General features: G+C 38.9%; 1 protein-coding gene across 2 annotated transcripts in view; it reads left to right on the plus strand.

Annotated features, from left to right (window-relative positions):
- The window catches only part of kif21b (kinesin family member 21B), a gene marked incomplete at its 5' end in the record, with an annotated part of 35,243 nt that extends 24,818 nt beyond the window's left edge, over positions 1-10,425 (plus strand). For both annotated transcript variants that reach the window (XM_062443683.1, XM_062443692.1), the window contains 4 exon segments: positions 578-695; positions 826-996; positions 7,385-7,584; positions 10,300-10,425. In XM_062443683.1, the coding sequence (XP_062299667.1) occupies positions 578-695; positions 826-996; positions 7,385-7,584; positions 10,300-10,348 (538 nt within the window).
- Between the last annotated feature and the right edge of the window lie 15,839 nt (positions 10,426-26,264).

A 26,264-nucleotide genomic window follows, 5' to 3' on the forward strand; every position in this document is an offset into this window, starting at 1 on the left:
TGTGGATGTATACATTCACTTGTCAGATGTTAACCAACATGTGAGCTGATTAAGATTTGTCAGATGAGATTAAAAAAGGCTGTCTAAAGAAAGTGCAAAGATGCAGCTCTGGTGATGTAAAGCATACAATTGTTTTCTGCGAGGCACCTTTTTCTGACATCCAAGTTTTCATGGTTCTAGAGGGACATTATTTACAGATTGGACCAGACAGTTAACGCTGAAGGGCTCGGACCCATTTAATGATGCATAAGAATCCCCAGAAATGAAAAACAAATGTATTAAACATCTCTTTAGTGTCATCTATGCCTATGGCATTGCCATGTCTCAGCAGTTTTACTTCACTCGTGAGAAAGAAAGTGATTTCATTCAGTGAAACAGGCACCTTGAAAATCATATTCTTGTAAGTAATGAATTTCACAGACCTTTGCTTCTTCTTCTTTGGTGCGTGCCTGTGTTTGTGTGTGTGTGTGTGTGTGTGTGTGTGTGTGTGTGTGTGTGTGTGTGTGTGTGTCTGTGTGTGTGTGTGTGTGTGTGTGTGTGTGTGTGTGTGTGTGTGTGTGTGTGTGTGTGTGTGTAGGATGCAAGCAATGGGGAAGTTGACAGGCCACATTGGCTCTGTCATGTGTCTGACAGTGGGACAGTCTCTGCTGGGCAAAGACCAAGTAATCACTGGCTCCAAAGACCATTATGTCAAGGTAACAAACATGAACACACACACACACACACACACCTTTAGACCATCTCTGAATGTCAAATTTCACATATCACTCACCACATGAGAAGACAAATGCAGACACATCTTTGTGCTTTGTGTTGTCTCTGCAGGTGTTTGATGTGGCAGAAGGAACTCTGGGTAATGTAGGCCCAGCTCATAACTTTGAGCCACCTCATTATGACGGCATCGAGTGTTTGGCTGTGCAGGGAGACGTGCTGTTCAGCGGGTCAAGAGACAACGGCATCAAAAAATGGGATCTGGAGCAGCAGGAGCTCACTCAGGTGTGTTAATGTGTGCATATGTGTGTTATGAGTGTGTTTTGTTTCTGTTAAGATTTGTGTCATAGATGAGTGAGTGGCATTTTCTTTCAGCTGAAAGATGTCTCTTTCATCATGCTGAAGATATACCAACATTCAGTGAGGCCTATTTAAAATCAAGGCTTCATTGTGCCTTATGAATTTTTCCTACACACTCTGTGAGGTCAGCAGGGTTGAGTTGAGCAAGATGCTCTGTATATTAATGCGAATTTGGAGTTCATATATCTAAATTTAAAGCATGCCTCCCCCACGATCTCATGACCTTTATTATCTTGTAAGCAAAGCCAGTCTTTCCATATGGTGTATGCTGTGCAGATAAACGCACAGTAAATAGGGACTGTGGTAGGTTATTGCAGTAAGAAGATTCCTGTCAGTGGTGATGCCAAATTAGCTTCACTGCCTCTATCGTGAACTATTATGTCAATAAATTGGTCCACAGAAAATTAATGAATTATGACAATTAATTGATTAATTTTTCAAGCAGAAATGTCAAGAATGTTCTGGTTTTAGCTTTTCAAATGTGTTCTTATATGTACAGTATTATAGTAAATTGAATAACTTTTGCTCATTACTTCATCTTAAAAAAAAACAAAAAAAACAATTTCAAGACACATTGCAATGTGTATTTTTCACATTTGTTTTTGTCATTTTATAGACTACATTGTTAATCAATAAATAAATAAAAATAAAATAAATAATTAATAAAATATTCATGAAATGAATCACAGTTGGTAGTTGGTTCCAGACCTCTATATTGCCGACCTTACCTCCGATTTGTTTTTTATGTTCTCATTAACGGCTGTGTCCACTGATTGGAGAAAGAGCAAACCAATCACAGCTATGTGAGTGGGAGTATGTTGACATGGACACAGAAAATGGACTTACAGAATAATAACTTTTGATAATAACTCAAATGATTTCATTGATTCCCTGAAAAATATTGTAAGAACTGCTTCCATAGTTTCCATTTTTAACAGAAAATGACATATGTCACTTGCAGCAAAACAACCACCAACAAGAAATTGACAAATAGAAACATGATGTCAGGCTGAATGAGTGAAGGGAAACGAAACAGAAATTCAGTCTGATTATCTGGTTAATTATTTGCAGCCCCTTTGTGGACATTTGTCTGATCGTGATGAAGGTTACCTCTATAGAAGCAAAGATCACTCAAAGACACACAATCCAAAGCAGTGGGCTAACATTTTCCTCCATGACTGTCCAATTTGGACATGTCTATCAAACCAGTTTGTGTAGTATTGCAGCATCTTTTTCCACACACATACACGCACCTTCTGCGCCCAGTAGAGACTGCGTTTTACTTGTTATCTGACAGTGGCTCAGCTATGACAATGAAAAGCTAAGCTGCCACTAAAGCGTTCAGTTGGTGGACAGCTTCCTGCCTCCACAGTGCTCCCTGCATGTCTTCCTTTACCCTCAGTGTTCCCTCTGTGCAGAAAGTCAAGATGTGGTAGGAAAGCATTGTGTCAACATCAAGGTGTTTGAGCCCACATGTATCACAGAGGAAAGTCATGGTGTGCGTTATGTATTTATTTTTGTATGCATGTTTTGATTTCTGTGTGTCTCATACATATACCTCTGTTGCCTGCATATGTTAGAATGCATAATATTGCAGCTCGTGGGTGGATGTAACATCTGCATGCACAATAATATGCATATTAAGCAGCACAAGTTCTGTTTAGCCTTTGTTTATCCGAACAGACAAAATAAGAAAATAGAACATTATTATTTCCACTCAAAGGCTGAATCAAATCAACACAGGCAGTGCAGAGGTCTGCGGCATATGACCTTAAACTCATTTATGAAGCAGCATACACAATCCATTTTACAGCCTCTGTAACTCAGTAGTCTCTGTCTAATTATGTAATAAGATCAAATTGTCGCTTGGGGTATAATAGAATATATTACAACAGACTCTGAACCTGCTGTGAGCTGTTTTGCTCTGACCCCTCTGTTAAAATGCATATGGCATAGTTTTTTTCTCTCTCGAGGGACCATGTCAAGCAATTTCCTTATAATTACTGCAAACTGTAGCCAAGTGATTCCCAGCTGCTTCCAAAAATAATTTCAGGATTCTGTGTATGTTATTCTCCAGTTAGAGGGTGTTACTGGTTTGTCAAAGTGCTTATGCAACTGTTGCTGCAATGTTGCTCTGTTGCTCTCTATGAGGTGATGGGAAACAGTAACTGAATGTGAATGTGAATGTTCTTAAATTTTAATAATACAAAACTATTAACAATACATAAAAAAACACAGTGACAATATTTTTGATGTGATTTCAGTTAGACTTAAAGTTTAAATTTATGAGTCAGAAATCTTCTGTGACCCTGTCTGCATGTCAAGAGGAATCACATGGTGTCTCTGCTGAAAATGAGAAAACTGTGCTTGACTGAATCACCACCAGTTCTGCACATACATGAATCACACTGAACACAGCTCAATCACCGATGCCAGATGTGCCAAATCCAAGTATTAATAACCTGCTCAGTTCTTAGATCCGAATCTGATAACAATATCAGCACATTTTCATTGTTTTTTTTACACAAACACATAACATAAATATTTTTGTTTTTTAGAAGAATGGTGAGCAAGATGTGCATTTACTCATACATTTTATAATCAGTTTGTTGTGTAAGTAACATTGTGAAAAGTGAAATTTCCAGCTCACAAGCTGTTGTTGTGTCATTGCAGCAAGATTAAAAGAAGACATTGCCTAGTTCATCCTTATTGGATTAAATGTTAATAATAAAATGTTTTGTAAGGGATGAATCCACAGGTTCATTTTACCTGCTCAAACAGCAATGTAACCATACATTGTTGCTATCCATCTGTATCCATTTGTGAAAAGGGGTTTATTTTTAAGTGGATCTTAAAGGCAGGAGAAAGTTTTGTGTCAAATAGTAGGTTTTACCTCCTGTTGTGAATCATTCTTGAGACCTACGGATTCATGATGGGAGCTTTTCAAGGTTTTTTTTAAATACACACTTTGTTGATTCAAAGCAGTGTGATATTTGCACTAGATGATGTGGTGCATAGAAAATGATAGTAATTTTGATAATGTCAATCACAATATTTAAATCCCTCCTGGCTTGGACTATTGTAGAAAAAATGATTGCATAATATCAAATGACTTTGAGCCCTGTTTCAAGATGAAATAATCTTTCTTTTATGCTCAGAAAGCCAAAGAAAGGGATGAGATTATTTAAGATTGTACATTAGCTCATGAGGGATGTGATGAAATATACAGGATCATAAATCTGACCAGCAGCAGAATTACAATCTTAATGCCATCTGTAAACCAAAGCAGAACGGTTACTGCAAACAAATTAGTATGCAAGGTAGTTGATGGAAACACATTTTATTTGCTGTGGTGCTTTGATTAAAAACGTATCCTAACCTTAACCCTCAAAATGCAACATGACAAAATAACAATTATGGCAGAAACAAACCACTTCAGTAAAGAGTAGATAGATGTATTAAAAGTGATCTTACTGTGCATGTGTTTTACTGTTTGGAGCTAAATTCATTTGCAGGCCAGCTGGTTGAGATAGTCAGTAAAAAAACACAATGTGCAGTTGCGATAAAAGTTTAATGAAGTCATTTTTGCCCATTTGTTCTCTATTTTAAGAAAGTGATAGCATTTGGACTGATTAGTGCCACGGGTGCTACGCTCCGAGGCACTCCCCTCAGCAGTAATACTGCAGAGGGGAGTGCCTCGGGGCTTTGCTTTGCTATTATTCTTCACCATATTTATTAGTGCCATGGGTGCTACGCTCCGAGGCATCTATTAATCTTCACCATACTTATTATTATTGCCACGGGTGCTACACTCCGAGGCACTCCCCTCAGCAGTAATACTGCAGAGGGGAGTGCCTCGGGGCAAAGCCCCGAGGCATCTCTTAATATTGCTCAAACTTATTAATTAGTGCCACGGGTGCTACGCTCCGAGGCACTCCCCTCAGCAGTAATACTGCAGAGGGGAGTCTATTAATCTTCACCATACTTATTAGTGCCACGGGTGCTACGCTCCGAGGCATCTCTTAATATTGCTCAAACTTATTAATTAGTGCCACGGGTGCTACGCTCCGAGGCACTCCCCTCAGCAGTAATACTGCAGAGGGGAGTCTATTAATCTTCACCATACTTATTAGTGCCACGGGTGCTACGCTCCGAGGCATCTCTTAATATTGCTCAAACTTATTAGTGCCACGGGTGCTACGCTCCGAGGCATCTCTTATTCTTCACCATACTTATTAATTAGTGCCACGGGTGCTACGCTCCGAGGCAATCCCCTCAGCAGTAATACTGCAGAGGGGAGTGCATCTCTTATTCTTCACCATACTTATTATTAGTGCCACGGGTGCTACGCTCCGAGGCACTCCCCTCAGCAGTAATACTGCAGAGGGTCAACTGACCTGGGAGTGCTGACCTACTTTTCTGTGATTGGCTGATTCCTGTCTGTCTATTTTGTCAGTTAACCAAGCTAGCTCTCAGCAATAGCATCCATGTTTAGGGTAGAGGTGGTGACTTTGATTAACAGCTGACACTCTGTAGGGGGCGGGGCTTCAGCGGACTCGGCGGGAACGCCCACAGAGGTGGTGACTTTGATTGACAGGTGACACTCGGTAGGGGGCGGGGCTTCAGCCAATTTGGCGGGAACGCCCACAGTGTTTGGGAGCACAGACCAGAGGCTGATTTTTACACAACTTTGAAGCCTAATTTCACATATTTAGTGATTTTTTTTTTAAATCATTCACATTTGGCAGGGTGGTTAACAACACACTTTTCTGTGGCATGTCAAACTCAGAACACATATTTATTCTTACTTTACAGGGACTTTAATTAGTTTAAATAAATATTATTTATGCTTAAATATGATGAACATTTACTTAATATTTTCAGGGATGTTAAGTTGAGAATGAAGTACATTACACCTGATACTGACTAGTAAGATGTACTTAATACTCGAAACTAAATATGCAGGGTGACTTTTGAACCGGGATGAGTACATGATTTATTTCCAGTCAATTTCCAAGCAGATTTCCAGTCATAAAAAATTATAATAAAATCTACTCTCTTAATGATAAGATTTACTTAATAATTTCATGACAGTTTGTTATTTGTTTTGATCAGGGTGACTTTTGAACACTGGAAATAAATCGTGTACTCATTCCGGCAGCAGTCCCGTGGCACTCAAAATTTCCCTGGAATTTTCTAGTTATATTTAACATTACACCTCTGCAGTGGTGCATTAGCATAATCATGTTTTTCTTCAGTTCATACAAAAAACTGATAAAAAAGCATGTTGTCTATTTATAAGCTCTTTGTCAGATGTTTTTGTTACAGTTTGTTCCTCGCAGCAGCTGAGTGAAGCTGATGTTAGACCAATTAATCCAATACAAAAATAGTAGAATACTGTATGGGTCCAGGGGTGTTTGAATATCTGTATATTTTTATGAGGGTAAAACAAAAGAAGCTGCTATGTAACATGTATTTGAAAGTCAGCTTTTAAAGGCTGTGTAGAGATCAGATAAACCTGTAATGCTGAAATTACTCATTACTCTTAAACATTACACGTTGCCATATAGTTGATCTATGATTTGAAACAAAGGTAATTTTAACACTTCCTACATACTTTAAGGTAGAGATTCATGATACTATGGTTATCTTAGTTAACATAAGGCAGTTCAAATCATTCTTACATCTGATTGAGTTAATCATGCTAGAGGCCGTCACTGAAACACTGAACGCATAGGCACACAAGCTAAGAATAACTGCACAGTTTAAATAAAGTGTCAGTGGGTTTCAAACCATACTTCCATGTTGCCTAGCAACGGTGTTGTGCATTTCCATTCAAGAAATATGCTGCTTTACCTATGGTCATTTACATTCATTAAGAATGAAACATTGAACATTCATGCTCTTCCTACTGCTATTTTAAGAAATCAGTAACCCACATTACTCAGTGAGCCAGGCAGTACATCAACCAGTCAGTTGTGTTTTCTTTTCTTTTTTTTCGTTTTCTTTTTTAGTTTTAAAATCCAATGTTTTATACACTCAAATCACTTATATCCAAAATATCTATATCTCACAACAGCCATTTGCATTAGCACTTGTGTTAATATTGAATGTTTCTTTATTATGTGTTCATGTTCATCCAGTGTTGTGTATCTCTGGCCCTGCTTCACTGTCTGCATCAAGCTCGCCTGGATTTGTTCCAGTGCATCACATGAGCAGAGTCACGACGAGAGTAGTAGTCGTGTGTCCTCGCTGAAACGTAAGATCTTACTCCCTCGCTCAATCTCTGTGTCTCTCTGCCTTCACTCCACAGCAAATCCCAAACGCCCATAAGGACTGGGTGTGTGCTCTGGCGTATGTCCCGGGCCGACCCATGTTGCTGAGCGCCTGCCGTGGTGGCATGTTGAAGGTGTGGAATGTAGACAACTTCACCCCGATAGGAGAGGTCAGAGGTCACGAAAGCCCCATTAACGCCATATGTACCAACTCAAGGCAGATCTTCACTGCGTCCAGGTAAAAAAAAGAGGGAAAAAGGTGTTCATATCACAGTACAGTAAGAGAGAAGGGTTCATAAAATGTTTTATTTATTTGCTTTTTATCTGTTTAGCACTCAGTTGATGTAGTTAAGGGATTAATGGACTGAAAGATTCAGTTCTGTGAAGATCATAACCAATTTGGAGAGTTAAAAAAACATTGTGTGTCTAAATAAATGGCTTTTATTCACAATAAATTCCTGTTATGAAAGTGTGAGCAGATTAAAGCATCTTCAGTTTTTGAAGTGAATTACACACAAGCATTAAAGGATAACACTGGCTATATTTTACATTGTCAACAAATCCCATGAAAAGGGTGCACTGGGTGATGTGTTCTTTCATGTCTGTTGTTGTGAAGACTCACTAGAGCATCAAACGTGTATTCATCCACAGTGGAAATGAGTTCCAAACAAATACACTATTTACTCCTGTTAGATTAACATTTGGTTTTATGAAAATATAACTTTAGATTTGTGAGTTGTTTTTAGTAAATTTAAATTCTCAGTAGGAACAAATAGGCTTGAGGCTGAGTACTTGAGGAAAGCATCGAGAGACGGACTGACACATTGTTGGTTTTCATTGGATTCAGTGACAGTAAGGAAAATATAGAGCACTTACAGCCTCATCAGACAATTGGTTGGTTAGACATTGAAAAACCAGGGAGCATAATGTTTATATTTTAGTTTTTCATACTGCTACAAAGAGAGAGCAAATGCGAGCCTTTTACCAAATATGCTGCATTTTTTGTGAGTGAAATTCTGCATTATGATTCATGCTTGCTTCATCTCAAGCATTAACCTATGTGCAGCTGTGTATCATCCTTGTGCAGCGTGGAGAGGGTCATACTCAATCCTGTTTTTCTCCAAATCAGTGTTTTGCTGAGCTCATAGCTGCATCAGGCAGAGATAATGCTGGTATACGTGTTTATGTGTGTCTGTTATGTGGCCCCCTCAATCTGTCTGTGTTCCCTTTTTCACAGTGGGCTTTCACTGAAGCTGACTAACTCTCTACTCCCTCTCCTTTCTGTTTTCTCCTTCTCTCACTGTCTTTTATCACTCATCACATCGTTAAACCTTCATAATTTCCTGCCGTTTGCTTGCTGGACAATTATATATCCTCTTATTTGGTCTCTTAAACTCTGCCTTCCCCACACCTTTCCTCCTCCTGTTCTTCACCCTGGCCTCCCACATCCTCCTCCTCCTCCTCTACTGCTCCTTCCCCCTGTTGACCCCAGTGACTGCAGGGTGAAGTTATGGAACTACGTGCCTGGCTTAACCCCATGTCTTCCTCGTCGGGTCCTAGCCATCAAGGGCCGAGCCACCAGCCTCCCATGATTGCCTCTACTCCGCTCACAAACCCTCCCTTCCTCTGGTATTCTCTTAACTCATTTCAACCTTAGTTTCCCGACTGCTTTTCCTTTCCCCTGACTTTACCTGGGCGGTACCCACACTTTTCTGTTCTATTCGTTTTATCTTTACTCAATTTCTTCTGTCATTCTTTTCTACTGTTTCTTGTTGTTTTGTCTTATCACATGCTGCTCTGTTTGGCTCAGTTTCTATTTTTAAAGCCTTCATCATGGTTACTGGGTCATTTGCAGACCTCTGCTTCCACTAAAACAAACTTGCTGTGTTTCATTGACTGAAGTGACTCATAGTTCTGCTCAGAATAACTTTTTTTCATGTGTGCAGATCTAATGTCTGTTGTATGCCTGTTGCTCTACTTAAAAGAATAATGTGACCTTTTGGGCAATAATTATTTGCTTTTCCTACCAAGAGTTGATGAAGAGATGATGTGATCTATAGCTAATCTAATACCTGTCCTTAAAATATAATATTTTACGTGTGCACTTTAGTATTTGTACGAATTTCAGAAATGGGATATAGCGTGTAAGAAACTGAGGTGCTGCCGGGCATATTTACACAACCAGGCTAGCAGTTTCCTCCTCGTTTTCAGAATTTATGCAAAGCTAAACTAGCCAGCTGCAAAGCTAAACTAGCCAGCTGCTGGTGCTGGCTTCATATCCTACAAACATGGGAGTGTTGTTAATGTTTTCAGCTAATCCTGAGTAAGAGAGTGAATAAGTGTTTTTTTTTTTTCTTTTAACACCTTCCTTTTAGACAGAACCTCTTGTAGTTGATGTTAGTGTTAATGGAATATGTACTGCTGTTCTGCCTAAATGACCACTGCAAGGTGTTATGACTAACAGTGTAATGTGCAAGAAAGTCAAAATGAAATTGCCTGGTTATTTAAGAGTGCAGTTAATACTTAATACTGTGGGCAGGTTTATTAGGTTTACTTGTTGCAGAAATATGAATCATACTTATACTTCTCTAGCATGCTGGAGAGGTGTTTTTTACTGACACTGGAGAAGGGTCTTTAATGAAGTGTGTGTGTGTGTGTGTGTGTGTGCATGCGTGAGTGTGTGTGTGTGTGTGTGTGTGTGTGTGTGTGTGTGTGTGTGTGTGTGTGTGTGTGTGTGTGTGTGTGTGTGTGTGTGTGTGTGTGTGTGAAGTGTACTTTGAAGTCAATCTCTTTGTGTTGTGTCTGATGTACAATGGGATGTTTTGAAAGGCAAGACTGCCTGATTGATGTTATGTTATTTTCTCCCTTTGTTGCATTCTCATTGCTTTCCTTTGCTCATCATCCCTCCCCCATCTCTCTATCTCTATCTCCATCTCTATCTCTATCTCTCTAGCGACAAGACAGTGAAGATCTGGCTGTCAAAGGTGTGGAGGAAAAGGTGACAACAGAAGTGACAGTGGTTCCTCTGTCAGACATCTTGCTGCAACTTCAGCCACCAATCTGTGACCTCCTCACTTCTAGCACTGAGATGTGACACCGAAATCACAGTTTCCAAGGAAATCAAGGTGTTTTTTCACTTTGTCATGGTGAAAAAGGACAAAGCTAAGGAGGAATATGTATTCAAAGGCAAAAAACTATTTGCCTTTCAGATTTTTTTTTTAACTGCCAATTTGAAAGTGCCATTTAGGTATTATGCTTGGACATGATAAACTGCATCTTCCCGGCCGTTGCATACACCCGGCAGAACAATTTCCCTCCTGACATCAAAACATACCACTGTTTGGTATTAAAAGAACAAGAAAAAAGTGTCCTTCTGTTCTTTCACCAAGGTTTCTGTGTGGAAAGCACAATCCTTGTGGAACATTGAGAGATTCACACTGAAAGCTACGACATTTTAACCCCAGAGGGGCGCTAACTAATAACTGGGACCTCTGTTTCTTCCTTCAAGATTGTTAGTGTTCATATGTTTGTGGCTGTTCGGATCCTGAACACATAAGAGTTCGCTGTGGATGATCATTGGATGCTTGGTGATCTGAAGTCAGTCATCACTGGAATATTACACAAAACAAAGACACTTGATTATCCGTTTTTTACTCCAGATTGGCTTCCTTGAGATCTCTCAGTATATCACTGAAACTTTATTGTTGATCAACCAGTTTAATTTTTTTTTATGACTTTTGTTAATTTATTATTTTCCCTACCTCAGTTGTTTTGGACTTTGGCGTGAGGTTGGGGGGAACATTTTTTACGGGTCTCTGTGTTAAAAAACCTGGTGTTTGACATTTTGAAGTCTTAATGGAATGCCTGGCTCTTCATTTCTGTGTGGATGTGTCATCTGTGGCCCTTTGGCTATCAGACTGTCTAGCTGCTGACCTTGCAAACAGGAAAGCACACGTTCAGGAGCACAACTAAGTTATCGTTGGCCCTGGGGGATCTGACCGGATCGTATTACCAACCCTGTAAATTCCTAACTACTGCAAACATAAGAAACAGCCCTTTCAGATGCACATAATCAGTACATAGCTTCAGTACAGTACACGCTCCGGTCAGACACTCCATCGAGGCCAAAGTGCCAGATCATTAGTGCCACGGGTGCTACGCTCCGGGGCATCTCTTAATATTGCTCAAACTTATTATTATTCTTCCGCCAAATTTCGGCGCGTAACTCCTCCCACAGCTTTGAGAAAACCCCAACAATATATACATCAAAACGTGCAGCTCGATCGGGAAAGGGGTGCTATTATTCAGAATGTCCAGAATCCAATTTTTCCCAAAGTTATTCCCAAAATACCGGGAAATTTCTCCATTGAAAATGAATGGGAATAATTGTTTTAAACCACCAAATTTCACCTTTTTTCAGAGTCACCTAGCTCTCTTATACCTGCACGTAGAAATGTGATTCAAACTTTAAAACGGAGGAAAACTTCTGCTCTCTCCAAAACACCAAACAGTTTTTACATAACATGTAAACTTTTCAAACTATGAGCAGCAGTCAAACGAGGAGTGGAAATCACACTTTTTCTTCAAAGTTAGAGTGGAAGCGTCAGTTAGCTTGAGTGTGAGAAGCAGTAAAATATGAACTTAATTTTAATTTTTAACTCGAGCTCACGGCCAAACCGTGAAAAGGAGACAAATAATTCTTTGTCAAAATGTAGATATAGGGGATTATATTGGGATTCATAAAATGTGACATTGACAGGCGGGGTCTGCACAAAATTTAAACGGGGGGGCCGAGACCGGCATCAATACCTGTCTCGCTCCCCATTGACCCTAATGTAATCGTCTTTTTTTTTCAAAAGAATCTCACTCTGTCTTCGCACTGAGCTTACGCGCTCATTTCTCATTTTAAGGAGTATCTGAATAAAATAAACACAGAACTCAACTCAGAATCTGCCGGCTTCTGTGTCTCTCACGGTGTTTTCGGTTTTTGGACAGGAGTTACGGTTTTCTCACAGTTTGCCATTCTTTTGGGACCTTGTCAGAAGCCAAATTCTGGGGCATTTTGAGCATTTTTTCCAAGCAGATTCTCAAATCACCGTAGCAACCATAGAACCTCTGCTGTCCTTGACAGCCTGTTGCTGGGCAGAAACTGACCTACTTTTCTGTGATTGGCTGATTCCTGTCTGTCTATTTTGTCAGTTAACCAAGCTAGCTCTCAGCAATAGCATCCATGTTTAGGGTAGAGGTGGTGACTTTGATTAACAGGTGACACTCTGTAGGGGGCGGGGCTTCAGCGGACTCGGCGGGAACGCCCACAGCGTCCATGTTTAGGGTAGAGGTAGTGACTTTGATTGACAGGTGACACTCGTTAGGGGGCGGGGCTTCAGCGAACTCGGCGGGAACGCCCACAGAGACATTGATTTTTACACAACTTTGAAGCCTAATTTCACATATTTAGCCATTTTTTTAATCATTCACATTTGGCAGGGTGGTTAACAACACACTTTTCTGTGGCATGTCAAACTCAGAACACATTTATTCTTTCTTTACAGGGACTTTAATTAGTTTATTTAAATAAATATTATTTATGCTTAAATATGATTACCTGGAATATTGGAATTGAAATACTGGAATATTTCCAGTCAATTTCCAAGTAGAATTCCAGTCATAAAAAACTATAATAAAATCTACTCTCTTAATGATAAGATTTACTTAATAATTTCATAACAGTGATGTTCCTGTCTGTGAAAAAAATGAAGTAGACTTTAATTAATTAGTTTAAATAAATATTATTTATGCTTAAATATGATGAACATTTACTTAATATTTCCGGGATGTTAAGTTGAGAATAAAGTACATTACACTTGATACTGACTAGTAAGATGTACTTTATACTCGAAACCAGAATATGATCAGGGTGACTTTTTAACACTGGAAATAAATCGTGTACTCGTTCCGGCAGCAGTCCCGTGGCACTCAAAATTTCCCTGGAATTTTCTAGTTATCTCTATCATCCTAGAATATGTGTCCCATACCTTTCAACCATTTATCCTCCACGCAAATGGTAGTAGGAGCCCCACCAGTTTCCCCCTCCGTATTTTCTGCTTCACTCTGATCTTTAAAGCAACATTGTCAGACTGACCAGCCTTACTGAAGGGTCCATCTCCTTCCCAGCTACTGAACTTCTCTGGGAAGCCACTTCAATTAGAGGTCTTGCAGCTCTACCAGCTGCTTTCCAGGCAAGATTACTTGGGTGAAAGTAGGTCATAACTGAGAAGGATTTCTTATTAAAATCCCAATGTTCTTCCACCCACTATTTGCTGCTACACTTGAAGACAGGAAGAAACTTCTTGTGCCTGTGCACTGATGTACAAATCTGTTTATGTGGCAGATTATGTGTGGGCAACACACGCATATGCACAAACTGTGTATACACACACAAACACAAGATTTCAACGGATGTTTCGGTTATCCATCTTGCCTGATAGCTCTTGGCATCCCTCACTGAGTTGATTTAGAGGCTCTTTAATGAAACAAATTCAGCACTCCACTGACACACACCCACTATTTCCTTGTCTGACGCTTCTGAATACAGAGAATAGCAAGCATTCACATCATTTTCAGCTCAAAAATTCTGATGTTTTCTATAAAGTATCACTCCAAAATGACAAACAGCATTTAAAAGCTTCTAAACATACAGATGTTTTACCACTTGATTAACACCTCGGTCATACCTGGATATCAAAGTTTTGTTCAGCTCTGAAATCTCACCCCTTCTGTTGAAGTGGTGATTGAGTGCACTTTTCCTCTTATAAGACCTAGACACATGTAATTTAATTCTAGGATCTCAAAGCACCATTCACAGGTGATTGTTTCAACATACCTTCTGCAATTTCCACTGAGAAGTGAATATGGGCTGCTTATGGTTGATGAAGCTGCTAACATTCTCCAAAAGCAATGATATAGTGTACCCCTTAAAAGTTTGGACAGACTTACTCATTCAAATGAACGGGAAGGTGTGTCCAAACTTTTGACTGGTATGTATGTTTTAGTTTTATATTGGGGGTTATGAATGCAAATGTGTGGATGGGGGTGATTTGATGAAGTGTTCTTGGTTTTAATATTTAGCTATGCTTAGAAACTCAGGTAAAGGTTGAAGGATCCTTTTAGTTGTACTTTACTCATTACTTGACCCTGTGAATTTAGGTAGCTCTTTGAATCGACCAAATGCCTTGTTTGAGAGATTTTTTTTTTTGTACTTTGAGGAAAAAAAGGTACTATCAATGTGTCACCCTTTTTTTTAATATAAAATACTCATTTCCATGTTTTGCTTCTACATTTAATTCCATATTCTGTATGTACTTTGCTTTTCTGTACAAAATGTACACATCTTTACATCTTCCCAATCTGGCCAAAGCTGAAAGTCTAGCAATTCTAAAAAGATGTGCACTGATTTTTGACCATAATTCCTTGTTTAAAATGTGTATAAGGTATGTTTTTTGTATAGGATTTTGTTCATAAAACTGGAGTGAACGGTACAAAATGGGGTCAGGGGGGTAATTAACCTGCATAACTTAATGGGTTGTATACTTTGACCTCAAATCACACTCCACTGTGCCCTTCACTATACACTATGTATTTATCTGTGCCAATTAGCCAAACTGACTCTGTACACCAGCCCTGTGCTGTGTTTCATGTGATAACAAATGCTAAGATGCTTTTTTTCTCTTTTTTTCCACTTTTCCAGAGTCCTGCTTATTGCTAGAGAATATATTGTAGTGCTGTAGCTTTAGGCACTGTCTGAGATGCCCTGTGCTTGTACATTTGCTGAAGGTTGTGTGATGTTAGTGGTGCTGATTGGCTGATTGGACATTCGGAAAATGTCGCAGTTCAGTTGGCAATTAATTTGTCCTTGTGTTATCAATCTCGACTCTTAACATCTGAGTGAATTTGCTATCAAAATCAGCTATTTGTTGAGATTCTGAAGCGTTGACAGTCAAATAAATTATGCATAAAATATGTTGCAAAAATGTTGAGCGCGCTTTGCAAAAGATGCTTCACTGGATATTTTGTATTGCCAAACAGAAGCCCTAAATTATTATCTGGCTTGTTAAGCACCAACCAAAGTTGCCTCGACCTCTGAGGCTTGCACTTCTGCCAATGTCAGTACCACTTCATTACTTGAAGATGTGTAAATAGATGTGTTATACCTTTTTTTAGATATTACTGAGGCTAACTGATTTTTTTGTTTTTCGTCATCAATTAGCCTCAGTATAATCTCTGCAAGTTAGGATTTACATGCACTTTGGATGATGAACACTGCTGTGAATACTCCAGAAATAAATGTATTAAGCCTAGTTTTAGACTTAGTTTACAAAGAGTTGACAGTGAGTCTTAAACAAGGCTTAAATTACTGAAATTTTGACTGGAAAGAAACATCTGCAGTAGGTTAAGTAATCAATGGTAATAATGTTTGTGCTGATATGTAAGATAACAGTAAAGACATAGACAGACAGTTCCCAGTATGTCCCTGCCTTTATAAATGCTACTATGATTGAGAATTTTCATTTTGACAGAGCAGCATGCAGACCTCTTTAGATGCTCAGGAGAGCCTGACTATCTTTATTTACCTGGCTGTCCACTGGCATTCAAGTCTTTATCTTAATATTGTTGACCACAAACTGGTCATACTACTCCAAGATTGAATTAGAGACACAGGATGACATTATCTAATGTTAGTGTTTCCTATTGTTGCAACAATCAACAATAGGAAACATCTCACCTAATGAAAAGCTCTGTCTGAAAGGGATATTACAGCACTAAATTAGCATGTAGTGAGTATTAATTAATACATTCCGCCCTCTCACTATACCAGCTGGTGGCGCTGTTCTGTAGCCAAACATGTAAAAAATGATCTATTGTAGGTATCCCTTTGTAGCATCTGGTTTAAATGAGAAAGCTGTTTGACCAAAGCTAAATATCACTTGAACAGCTAATACCTTGCTGTTTCTTCAAGGCCCATACGTGTATAATTGTAACTTTTTTAATTTAAACTTTCTTACTTTGATGCCCCCCAGTGGTAGTTAAAAAAACAAACACTGTGGCACATGACAATGGATGACTCTACACCTAGAGGGAAAAAAACGTTTAAAACAACTTAAAATTCAACACACAGTAGCTTTAACTACTCTGTTTGCTATTGATATTGGCCCGCAGAACAGACTGGACACTCAAGCTGCCAGTCATAACGATGTGTGGTCACCTGCTCTAGCACTATCCCACCCAGCCAAGCCCGACCATCTTATGACTACTAGGAAATGAAACTTTCTAGTTAGCATCTCAGCTCCAGCCTCGTGCCTCAGCCAACAGGCCTTACTGCCTTATAGAAACAGAATGTGTATGTAGGACAGTAATAATCATTCACTTAATATCCTCAACTTGTAAAAGAGGTATCGTGAGGATTGTGGATCGTCTTGCAGATTGTTGGAATTCTGTTCTAAGTCAGAGTACATCTTTGCTCACTTTATCTTCATGGCTGAAAAGACTTTCATCTTTGCCTCAGGCTGCTGAGGGGATGGGATCACATTTAGACACAATCAAGAGGGCTGCGTACTGCTCTGCTGCTGCTCAACGGTTAATCACTATCACACAGCAACACGTCTTCTATGAGGCCCCTGAAGTAGTTTTTTCCAGGTTTGTGTATTGTCAGAGCGAGCTCACATATGATCACACAATATGTGGCAGTGTCTGTGAAATAGGCACTCATGGGAGATACATGCAGGGTCAAAGGTCATTTGTGCCTTTTATTGCACAGACTACTCCCTCTTAAATGAGTGTAAATGTGTGTACAGTTTTTTTTTATATGACAATGTGCATGAAACTAAGCCATGTATGATATCTTCTGACTGTAAATAATGTAAGTAAATATTTAATGAAGGATCCAGTGTTCCCTCAAGAAAATAAATATGTTAAAAACAACTTCTGGTGTACTGAAATTATTGAATTGTGTTCAGATCATATTGTATTTTGACTCTTCATATGTAGTCTGGATAATTGAGAGATGAGATTATCCAAAAGAAATACATTTTTTCTGACCAGATTTTTAGGCTTTAAAAAAAACTAAAAACGTTTTATATTTGTTGGAGCTAAGAAAGAAAGCCATAATTTATATGTACTTATCTTGAGTACATCAGACAAACAGGTTGTAAGAGATGAGATGTAGACTTCGGGGGGATGTTTTTCATCCAGAGGTGTTTGTCTACTTCAAGACTAGAGATACAGACTCAAAACTCATACATCTTCATTTCCCTTGCAAACTCTGATCATTAACTTTTGTCAGGCTGCACTTGTCCAAGCCATGACAGGAGACACAAGCACTGTGATGAACGACGGCCATTAATGCCTCCAAGGAGGTAAAAACCATTTGAGGATGCCAGTCACAAACAAATAAACATCCATACACAAACCTTGTCGCATCCTAGCTGTATGTGCTCCATCTGCTCTCTATGTAATACACTGCTGAAATTTCATTTGAGTGTCTTTGTTTCATTATGCCAACCAACACTCCAGTGAGTCTGTTCTTACTTTACTTGCTGATTCATCAATCTCTGTCCTTCTACTATATCAATCATCCTGTATCTAAAAAGATCAATTTAAAATTCAGCCAAATACCCAGAGAGAATAGTAAATGTCCTACATTCATTATGCTTACTGAGGAAGAAATTAAAATTCATTTTAGTTCAGTACCACAAGAAAGAAAGCTGTAATTTTGAAGGGAAGGCAATGTCGGTGGGGTCACCCACCACTTTGGTCCAAACTGAAATATCTCAACAAATAATGGATTGCCATGAATTTAGGTACTGATATCCATCATACCCAGAGGATGAATCCTAATAGCTTTAATGACTTGTTGACTCTTCTGCTTGCTCCACCAGCAGGGCAAAGTTTTGACTTATCTAGTGAAATACCTCAACATCTACTTGACACATTAGCACAAAAGTTTGTGAAGACTTCATGGTTCTCGGGAAATAAATCCTCATGTTCCCCACGGGATACATTTACAATAACTTTTGTAATCATAACATACAGCATCATAACATCAATATTTGTATTTGTTAAATACTTTGGTGTATAACTAAGTAACAAATGACGCTGTCAGCCTCAGCTGTACTTTCTATGCTGTGCCAATTATCAAATTCTAGCAAGCCAACAATGATAATCACTGCAACCATTATACCTATTCATTTTTAAGTGTCGCTGTTAGACCACAGAAGTAGAGTTGATATCGATAGCTATATTTTCTTTTAAATATAATGAAGTAAATCTGATCAGCATTCCCTTAAAACTTGTGCAATCACAGTGATGTAGCGGTCATAAACAGACAATGACAGAAATTATCCTGCAACAACTTGAGATAGTGGAGAGGAAGAAAAAGGAACTGAAACCAACAAATAAATTCAGGGGACTAATAATTATTAATACCATGGAAACAAACCAGAATGTAGAGAATTGAAATTGATAGATGAAGGGACGTAATTCAGCTAAGAGGACTGACTGGGAAAATAACCTTTTGTATCATCTGCTGGTTTGGTAACGCTACTGAGGTAGAGAAACAGTTGGTCAGAAAAACTGTATTAATGGCAAGTAAACTGCTCGGGATCACGCTGCCTACTATTGAACACATTTACAGGGAGAGAACTCTGAGAAAGGCAAACAGCATTGTGGGTGACCAGAAGCAACCCCTTGCTCCATCTTTTGAACTGTTGCCATCTGTGCATTGCTACCGTCTGCCCCCATTCACCAAACATAGGTCAAAGTTCTCATTTGTACCTCAAGCCATTAAGCTCTTAAACAAATAATTCACTTTTCTGTTTAGTCACCTTAGCCATTCATTGTCATTGTCCACTGTCCAGCTGGTCTGGGCAGCAAGTGCGACCTTCTTGGCCATCTATGTTTAATAATGCTGCAAGGCGTGAAGTGGAAATGTTTCATGTTGTATGTCCTAAGCTGTCTTTATCGTATGTTGTTTTTTCTTTTTTTGAAATGCCTGTGATAATGCTGCAAACCAATTTCCCCACAAGGACAGTAAAGTACTACTACTACTACTACTACTACATATACATCTTGTATCAGAGATGGAACAAACATGTATAGATGCAAAAGCTAAACATTTTTTTCATGGAGTGGTATAACCTCGACAGAAGATACAGAACTACAAGCTAATAATAGTGGAAATGTGAGATTTACAGCTAAAGCTTGACACTACAACTTATTATGTTATTTACCCTACATATGAATTCACAGGTATAGCAAGAGGAAAAACAAGGAAAAGTCACTGTCAGAGAGAGAAACACATTCAAAGCCTGAAAAATGACTTCATACAACATGAGCTCAAAGAGGATTTTAATGTTCAGCAAAGTCATAAACATCTTCAAAAAAAAAAAAAATTCCCACTGTTTCTCAGATTCACACAGCGAGCATCTGCACAAAGCTTCAGACTATCAACCAAATAGCTTGGTCTAATCCCATTATACACTCTCACTTTGAGTCCGGGTTTACACACCACACACACATAAACATACACACACATGCCACCAAGCTTAGCCACATCAGAGGGACACACAGTCATTCATGGGTGGATAATTAAAAAAACACAATTCAGATTTTTTTTTCCCCCAAGTGTTTTTTTTTTCTTTTTCACTGTGGGTGGTTTATGCACATAGAGCTCATGAATGTGTTAAAATGTGTTTTATTCTCATTTATTCAAAGACGCAATTGCTCATATTCATGTTGAGCGAGGTATCCATTGAGTTATAGTGATGTTTAGTAAAAAAAAAAAATAATTTCACCACAGATACTCAACTGCAGTCTTCATGTCATGCAGTATAATGTTGAGGATGATAAAAAGCATTTGTGCTGCTGGCAGTCAGAGCTTCCTCATCTGTCACTTAGTAACTTTATGAAGCCCAGAGAAATCTGATTTCATTAGGATGCAGAGTGTAATTACAATTCAGGAAATGAAACAAAAAAAATCAACCATTAATTACTTCATCTAAGAAACAGTGAAAGTAAGCTATCTTTGAAAAAACAATGTCAATTCACAGTCACACTCCAGTTTTGGTCTCTACATTTGCTGATCTGTTGTTTGTCGGTTCAGCCATGATGTCAGTTTAGTAGTTTCCATAAGAAGCAAAAGCTTCTACAGTGATCCATCCATTTTTGTTTCAAACAAACTCTAATTCCGCACCAGAAATCATAAAATGGGTCACTTCCTGTGCAGAAAAAGACTGCATGTCCCCGGATTAAGTACTTTCTCGCAGATGTTAAATATAGATGAAAAACACTTTTAATGGAGACAAGTTGAATAAGTACTGAATGCAAAAAAAAAAGAAGGTAATAACGTGAGTTGAGTATTCACATAATTTTGTTCCTGTTTGAATCCTCCTGTCACTTTATGTCCATGCTGTGTATGCTCCTTATTCTCACTTTTTCTTCTTTGATTCTTTGCCCTTTGCAGCCTGTTTTGTCTTCTTCCATGGCAGGAAGTTGTAGGACACCAGAGCTGTGAGGAGGTAGGTAACCATGCCAGTGTATCCTCCCAGTACCAGACATAGTGGCTGTACGAACACAAACAAGCAGAACACGTTCATCGATGCCCGGTCATCAAGCTCAACCCGATCATCCTTCGAGGCCTGCATCACCGCAAAAAAATATATTAGCGCCACTGCCGGGTATAAGGCCAGTTCCACCATGGTGCTGAAGACAGGACACTCCCACACGCTCCAAAGCCTTGGGATTTAACAGGTACACATGGGTTTGAAAAACAGTTTGTAAGATCCACTGAAGAATTGACTCAGACTATTCTGAGAACAACACTCACCAAGATCGGATTTACACTCTCACTCCCAGTCTGAAGTCCCTCTGAAGTGTGAAGGCAGATCTGACAGGAAAACATACTTGGACCTTTGATCTGTCATCACAACCATCCTGTCAAACATTATCCACCAACTGCGTTCCTTATCAGGACCAATGACAGCTGTTACCTTCAAATCACGATATGGTGGGTTCTTTCTCTTTCTTTTTTTTTTTTTACATACAGCACCTCATGTAAGACGCCTTTCAAAGACTCTGTCAAAACCATTTATTCTGTTGCCTGTATCATAAAAAATTCACAAACAGCTCACTGAAATGTTTATAATACCTCAAAGTGACCTTCATCTTTCAGAACATGAGTAAGTTTACTTGTGCAAATTAAATGACAAGTCATAAATTCATCAAGTTGTAAAAACCTGAACTTTACTTTCAAAGACCCTTCTTATCGAGAATGTGTTGTTTATTTTGTGGCTTTTGGAGCCAGCATCTGCTTGCTGTAATGTTTTAGTATTTTTGAATTTTGTTGTTGTTGCCGAGAGGTAGCAAAGGCTTCAAATGACCCAGGAGTTTATATATGATTTTTTAATGATTTTTTTCTTTTTTAAATATAGCACCAGGTTGAAGTTATTGATTTGTGTATTTGTACTAACCCCACAAAATTAATAAGTATATATAATAGCAGAGTTGAGTATTATAATTATTTTGGTATTTTCACATATAGTTAATAAACTACTTTTCATTGTCATTGTTACTTTGCCTCTAACTTTATTTGAGTGTGATTCACTGGGAAATCCCATAATACCAACTCAACACTTCACTTAAACAGAAGTCAGCTTTGCTTATGTAATCGGCCAGGGCATTTGATGTGATATACAACTTAGGAGTAACATTTTTAGTGGATGCGAAGAATGAAATCTTTTCGAAGTCCCATGTTGTTATGAACTTGACATCATTGCCTAGATTCTTCTTAATTGTGGATACAATTTGATTGCAAAATATGTAGCCTGTAAGACTTTAACAAAATATTATCTTAGCAATAGATCAAATTAAATTATTCAAAGTTGTGTCCTTTAATGCCTTATAGGTTTTATTTGTGTTCAATCCATGTGTGTTTTGAGCATGATTCCATTTTCTAAACCACTTATCCTGGTCAGGGTTGCAGGGAAGCGGCAGCATATCCCATCATTCAATGGGCAAGAGCAGGGATATTCCCTGGACAGGGTTGCCTGTCTATCACATCTTTTCAGCAGTATATTACAAATATAATAGTGTTTATTGTTGTTTTTATACACACACAAGCAGGGTGTTAATGTAAAAACCGTGTGAGAAATAAAATTACATTAAATGAAGCATTTGCACTGATATTTTTTATTAGTGATATTTTATTAGTAATATCAGTTTCTCTTAATGTTCAGTATTTTAACACTTATTATATGCAATTATTAGCACAGAGCTAAACATGCTCAACATGCTGTATTGGTAACAGTAGAGAAGAGCATCCAGGTGTCTTCCCTGGAGGACTCAGCAGTGAACTTTACCTGCCATTAAAACTTTGGGATTAGTAGCAACTCATCTGATTAAGGGCAGCTGTAAGTGTTGATAAATAAGTTTCTATATAGTTTGAGTGTCTGTATCTACTGCGGACCTGCCTGGTTAAAGTATGGTTACTTTATTATTATTTGGCAGTTCTAATCCAACATCCAGTTCTTTAAATCCCCACTGCTGCAGCCTGAGGGGGTGCTGGGCCGTTAGCCAGTCAATCAGCCACCTGGGCTGCCATGGCTCTCTATAAATACTGCATGTACAATGTGTGTGTGTGTGTGTGTGCGTGCGTGCGTGCGTGCGTGCGTGCGTGCGTGCGTGCGTGCGTGCGTGCGTGCGTGCGTGCGTGTGTGTGTGTGTGTGTGTGTCTATGTGTCTATTGCCCCTTTGTTGTTTGTTTGTCAGTCACAGAGCAATCATTCAAAAAAGGTTTCTCTGTGATGTTGGCCACCTCAGGCAGGGTTTGATTCTGGATTAAACCACTGGGCCACAGAGCAGGATTACACTCTGGGTGGGAACATGTGGGCCTTTTGAACTAAGGTTTATCAACCCCCCTACTTCTGCACACAGTAGAAGCGAGGTTCCTACTTTCTTCTACAGCAAGAAGAAAGAAACACAAAACCTCAGCAGTGAATCATGGGTCATTGGTGTTTGTTTAAAAGCTGCAGCAAATGGGCATTGTAATGAAAAAATAAAAACTCTTCAAGTGTAACTACATAACATAAACCTGTAACCTGTTTTGAGTTTACACTTATAAATCATTCAGCTGCTTGTGTAATTAAAAGTTTTTGCATTGAGAGCATTCAGTGTGCAAAGATTACTGTGCTGACTTCAAAATAAACTGTAGAATAGCCCTAATGTTATGGTCACTGGTAGAAGACTGTATGCAAAGGAAATTACAAAGTTTAAATAAAGAAATGTTGAATATTAAACATTGTTAGCCATCAGCCATTATACATACTGGATAAATGTTATGGAAATATTAAGGTTGCCTATACTGCTAGAGCCTGACCTCCACGTAAAAATTCTGACCATAATGTAATCCAGCTGCTTCCCACATACCGGTCAGTTTTTAAATCTATTAAACCAGACACTCAGACTGTGAAGGTATGGACTAATGACAAATTGGAGGAGTTGAAGGGCTGCTTTCTTTGCACAGACTGGGATATTTTTCTCAAGGATGCAGACATAGACAATGCTACAGAAGCAATTGCTGACTACATTAACTTTTGCATTGACTCTGTCATACCCAAGAAAATTGTTAAACTGTATCCTAACAATAAACCCTATTTCACCACTGACATTAAGGAATGTATTAAAAGGAAAAATACCGCTTTTAAGCTGGGGGACAAAGCAGCAGTCCGAGCGGCCCAAAAGGACCTGAACCTACAGATAATAACAGGGCAGCAGCAACATAAGGAACGGGCAGAACAAGACCTGGCGGAATGCAATGCAAAGAAACTATGGGACTCAATCAGACATATGACTAACATGGACGCTAAAAAGAAGCCTCTGTTCGCCCATAATGAAACTGCCAGGGCAAACGAACTGAACAATTTTTATATGCGTTTTAATGTTGATAACAGTGCACAATGCTGATGTCTTGGAAAATGTTATTTGTGAGTTTAATGTGGATAGAATTGAAATTGATCTAGAAACAGTCACTAAAGTTTTTAAAAATACTCACACTAAAAAGGCAACAGGCCAGAACAGTCAGTCAGCTTTTATTTTGAAATCTTTTGCTGAGGAACTGTCTCCGGCCTGCCAGAAACTATTCCAGCTCTCCATAGACATTTATACAGTGCCAAGGCTCTGGAAAAAATCTATTGTAATGCCCATACCTAAAAAGGTCAGTCCCAAGGAGGACAATGACTACCGGCCGGTGGCCATAACCTCAAATATTTTTAAATCACTAGAGAAGATCTTGATAGGGAAACTTCGAATAGCTGTGGAACCAGTGACTCTATAGCGACTATAATGCACCTTGCCCTGAAGCACCTAGAAAATCGGGCTGGATATGTCAGACTTCTTTTTGTTGATTTTAGTTCTGCCTTTAATCTTATCCAGCCACACATTCTTCTTAAGAAATTAGTTCAGTTGAATGTTAACCCTTTTTTAGTTAGGTGGTACTACTCCTTTTTATCCAATAGGCCACAGCAGGTTAAGTTTAACTCAGCTCTGTCTGATTTGGCTGTAAGTAGCACTGGTGCCCCCCAGGGCAGTGTCAGTTCACCTTTTCTGTTCACATTGTATACCGACTGTGTCAGTTCTGAGCCAAACCAATTTATACTAAAATTTTCTGATGACGCTGTCATTCTTAGCCAGCTCACCAAAAATACTAATTTAAGTGTTCACCGAACTGCGGTTGACAAGTATGTCAACTGGTGTGATGCGCACCTGCTGCATATTAATACAACCAAATCTGTAGAGATGCTGCTTGATCCTAGATCAGTTGGTGACCAAAGCCCTGTGGCCATCCATGGCCAAGATATCAAGCAGGTGAAAACCTTTAAGTACTTAGGAGTATATGTTGACAGCGACCTGAGCTGGTGCACACAGGTGGCCAATGTGTGTGCCAGAATCCATCAGCATCTTCATTTTTTACGTAGGCTCAGAGTATTTGGAGTCTGTAAAAATATTATGTCAATTTTCTACAGAGCGACAATTGAGTCAGTCCTCCGTTATGGTATCACCAGCTGGTTTGGTAATTTAACAGTTAAATCCAGAGCTGAGATTTCAAGCCTAGTTAGAACTGCGGGCAAGATTATGGGAATAATGGCCCCCCTTAATCCACAGGACCTTTTTGAGCAGGCAACTATCAGACAGGCAAATGCCATTTTATCAGACAGTGCCCATGTGTTGAACTGTGAATATGCTCTTCTGAATTCTGGGAAGAGACATAGACTTCCTTGTGCAGGCACAATCGATACAAACATTCCTTTGTTCCTGTATCAATCAAGCTTCTTAACAGCCAGAAATGAATGAATGTGATGGTTTTGTATATGGAAATGAATGTATATTTATGACTCCAGCTAGTGTATGGATGTATGTGAGTGAATGGATAAATGAATGTTTGTGATAGAGTGCTGGGATGTGTGACTGAACCTATATTTATGACAGAATGAATGTTTTGGTAGGTTGACATGGTGACGTGGTGAAGGAGAGGTGAGGTGATATGATTCGAATGCTTATGCGAATGCTATGATGGAGGGTTGGGGGGTGGTATGGATGTATATTATGTAGTATATGTGTAGGATCGTCCAGTGTCAGTCTGTGTTTATTCCACCACTGTCTTTTTACCTGATGTATGTTTGTATTGCATGTTGTTTTTATTGTATGTTATCTATGTGCTGCATGTTGTTTTTATTGTGTGTCATTTATGTGCTGCAACTTTTTCCCTATCTCCGAGACAAATTTCTCTCTGGTGGAGACCAATAAAGTAACCTAACCTAATTAGCCAATATGCCTTTCACAGAAAGCTCTCTGAAAACAGTAGTTGATTTT

This window comes from Scomber scombrus, chromosome 3 (assembly GCF_963691925.1).
Source record: "Scomber scombrus chromosome 3, fScoSco1.1, whole genome shotgun sequence".
Taxonomy (NCBI): domain Eukaryota; kingdom Metazoa; phylum Chordata; class Actinopteri; order Scombriformes; family Scombridae; genus Scomber; species Scomber scombrus.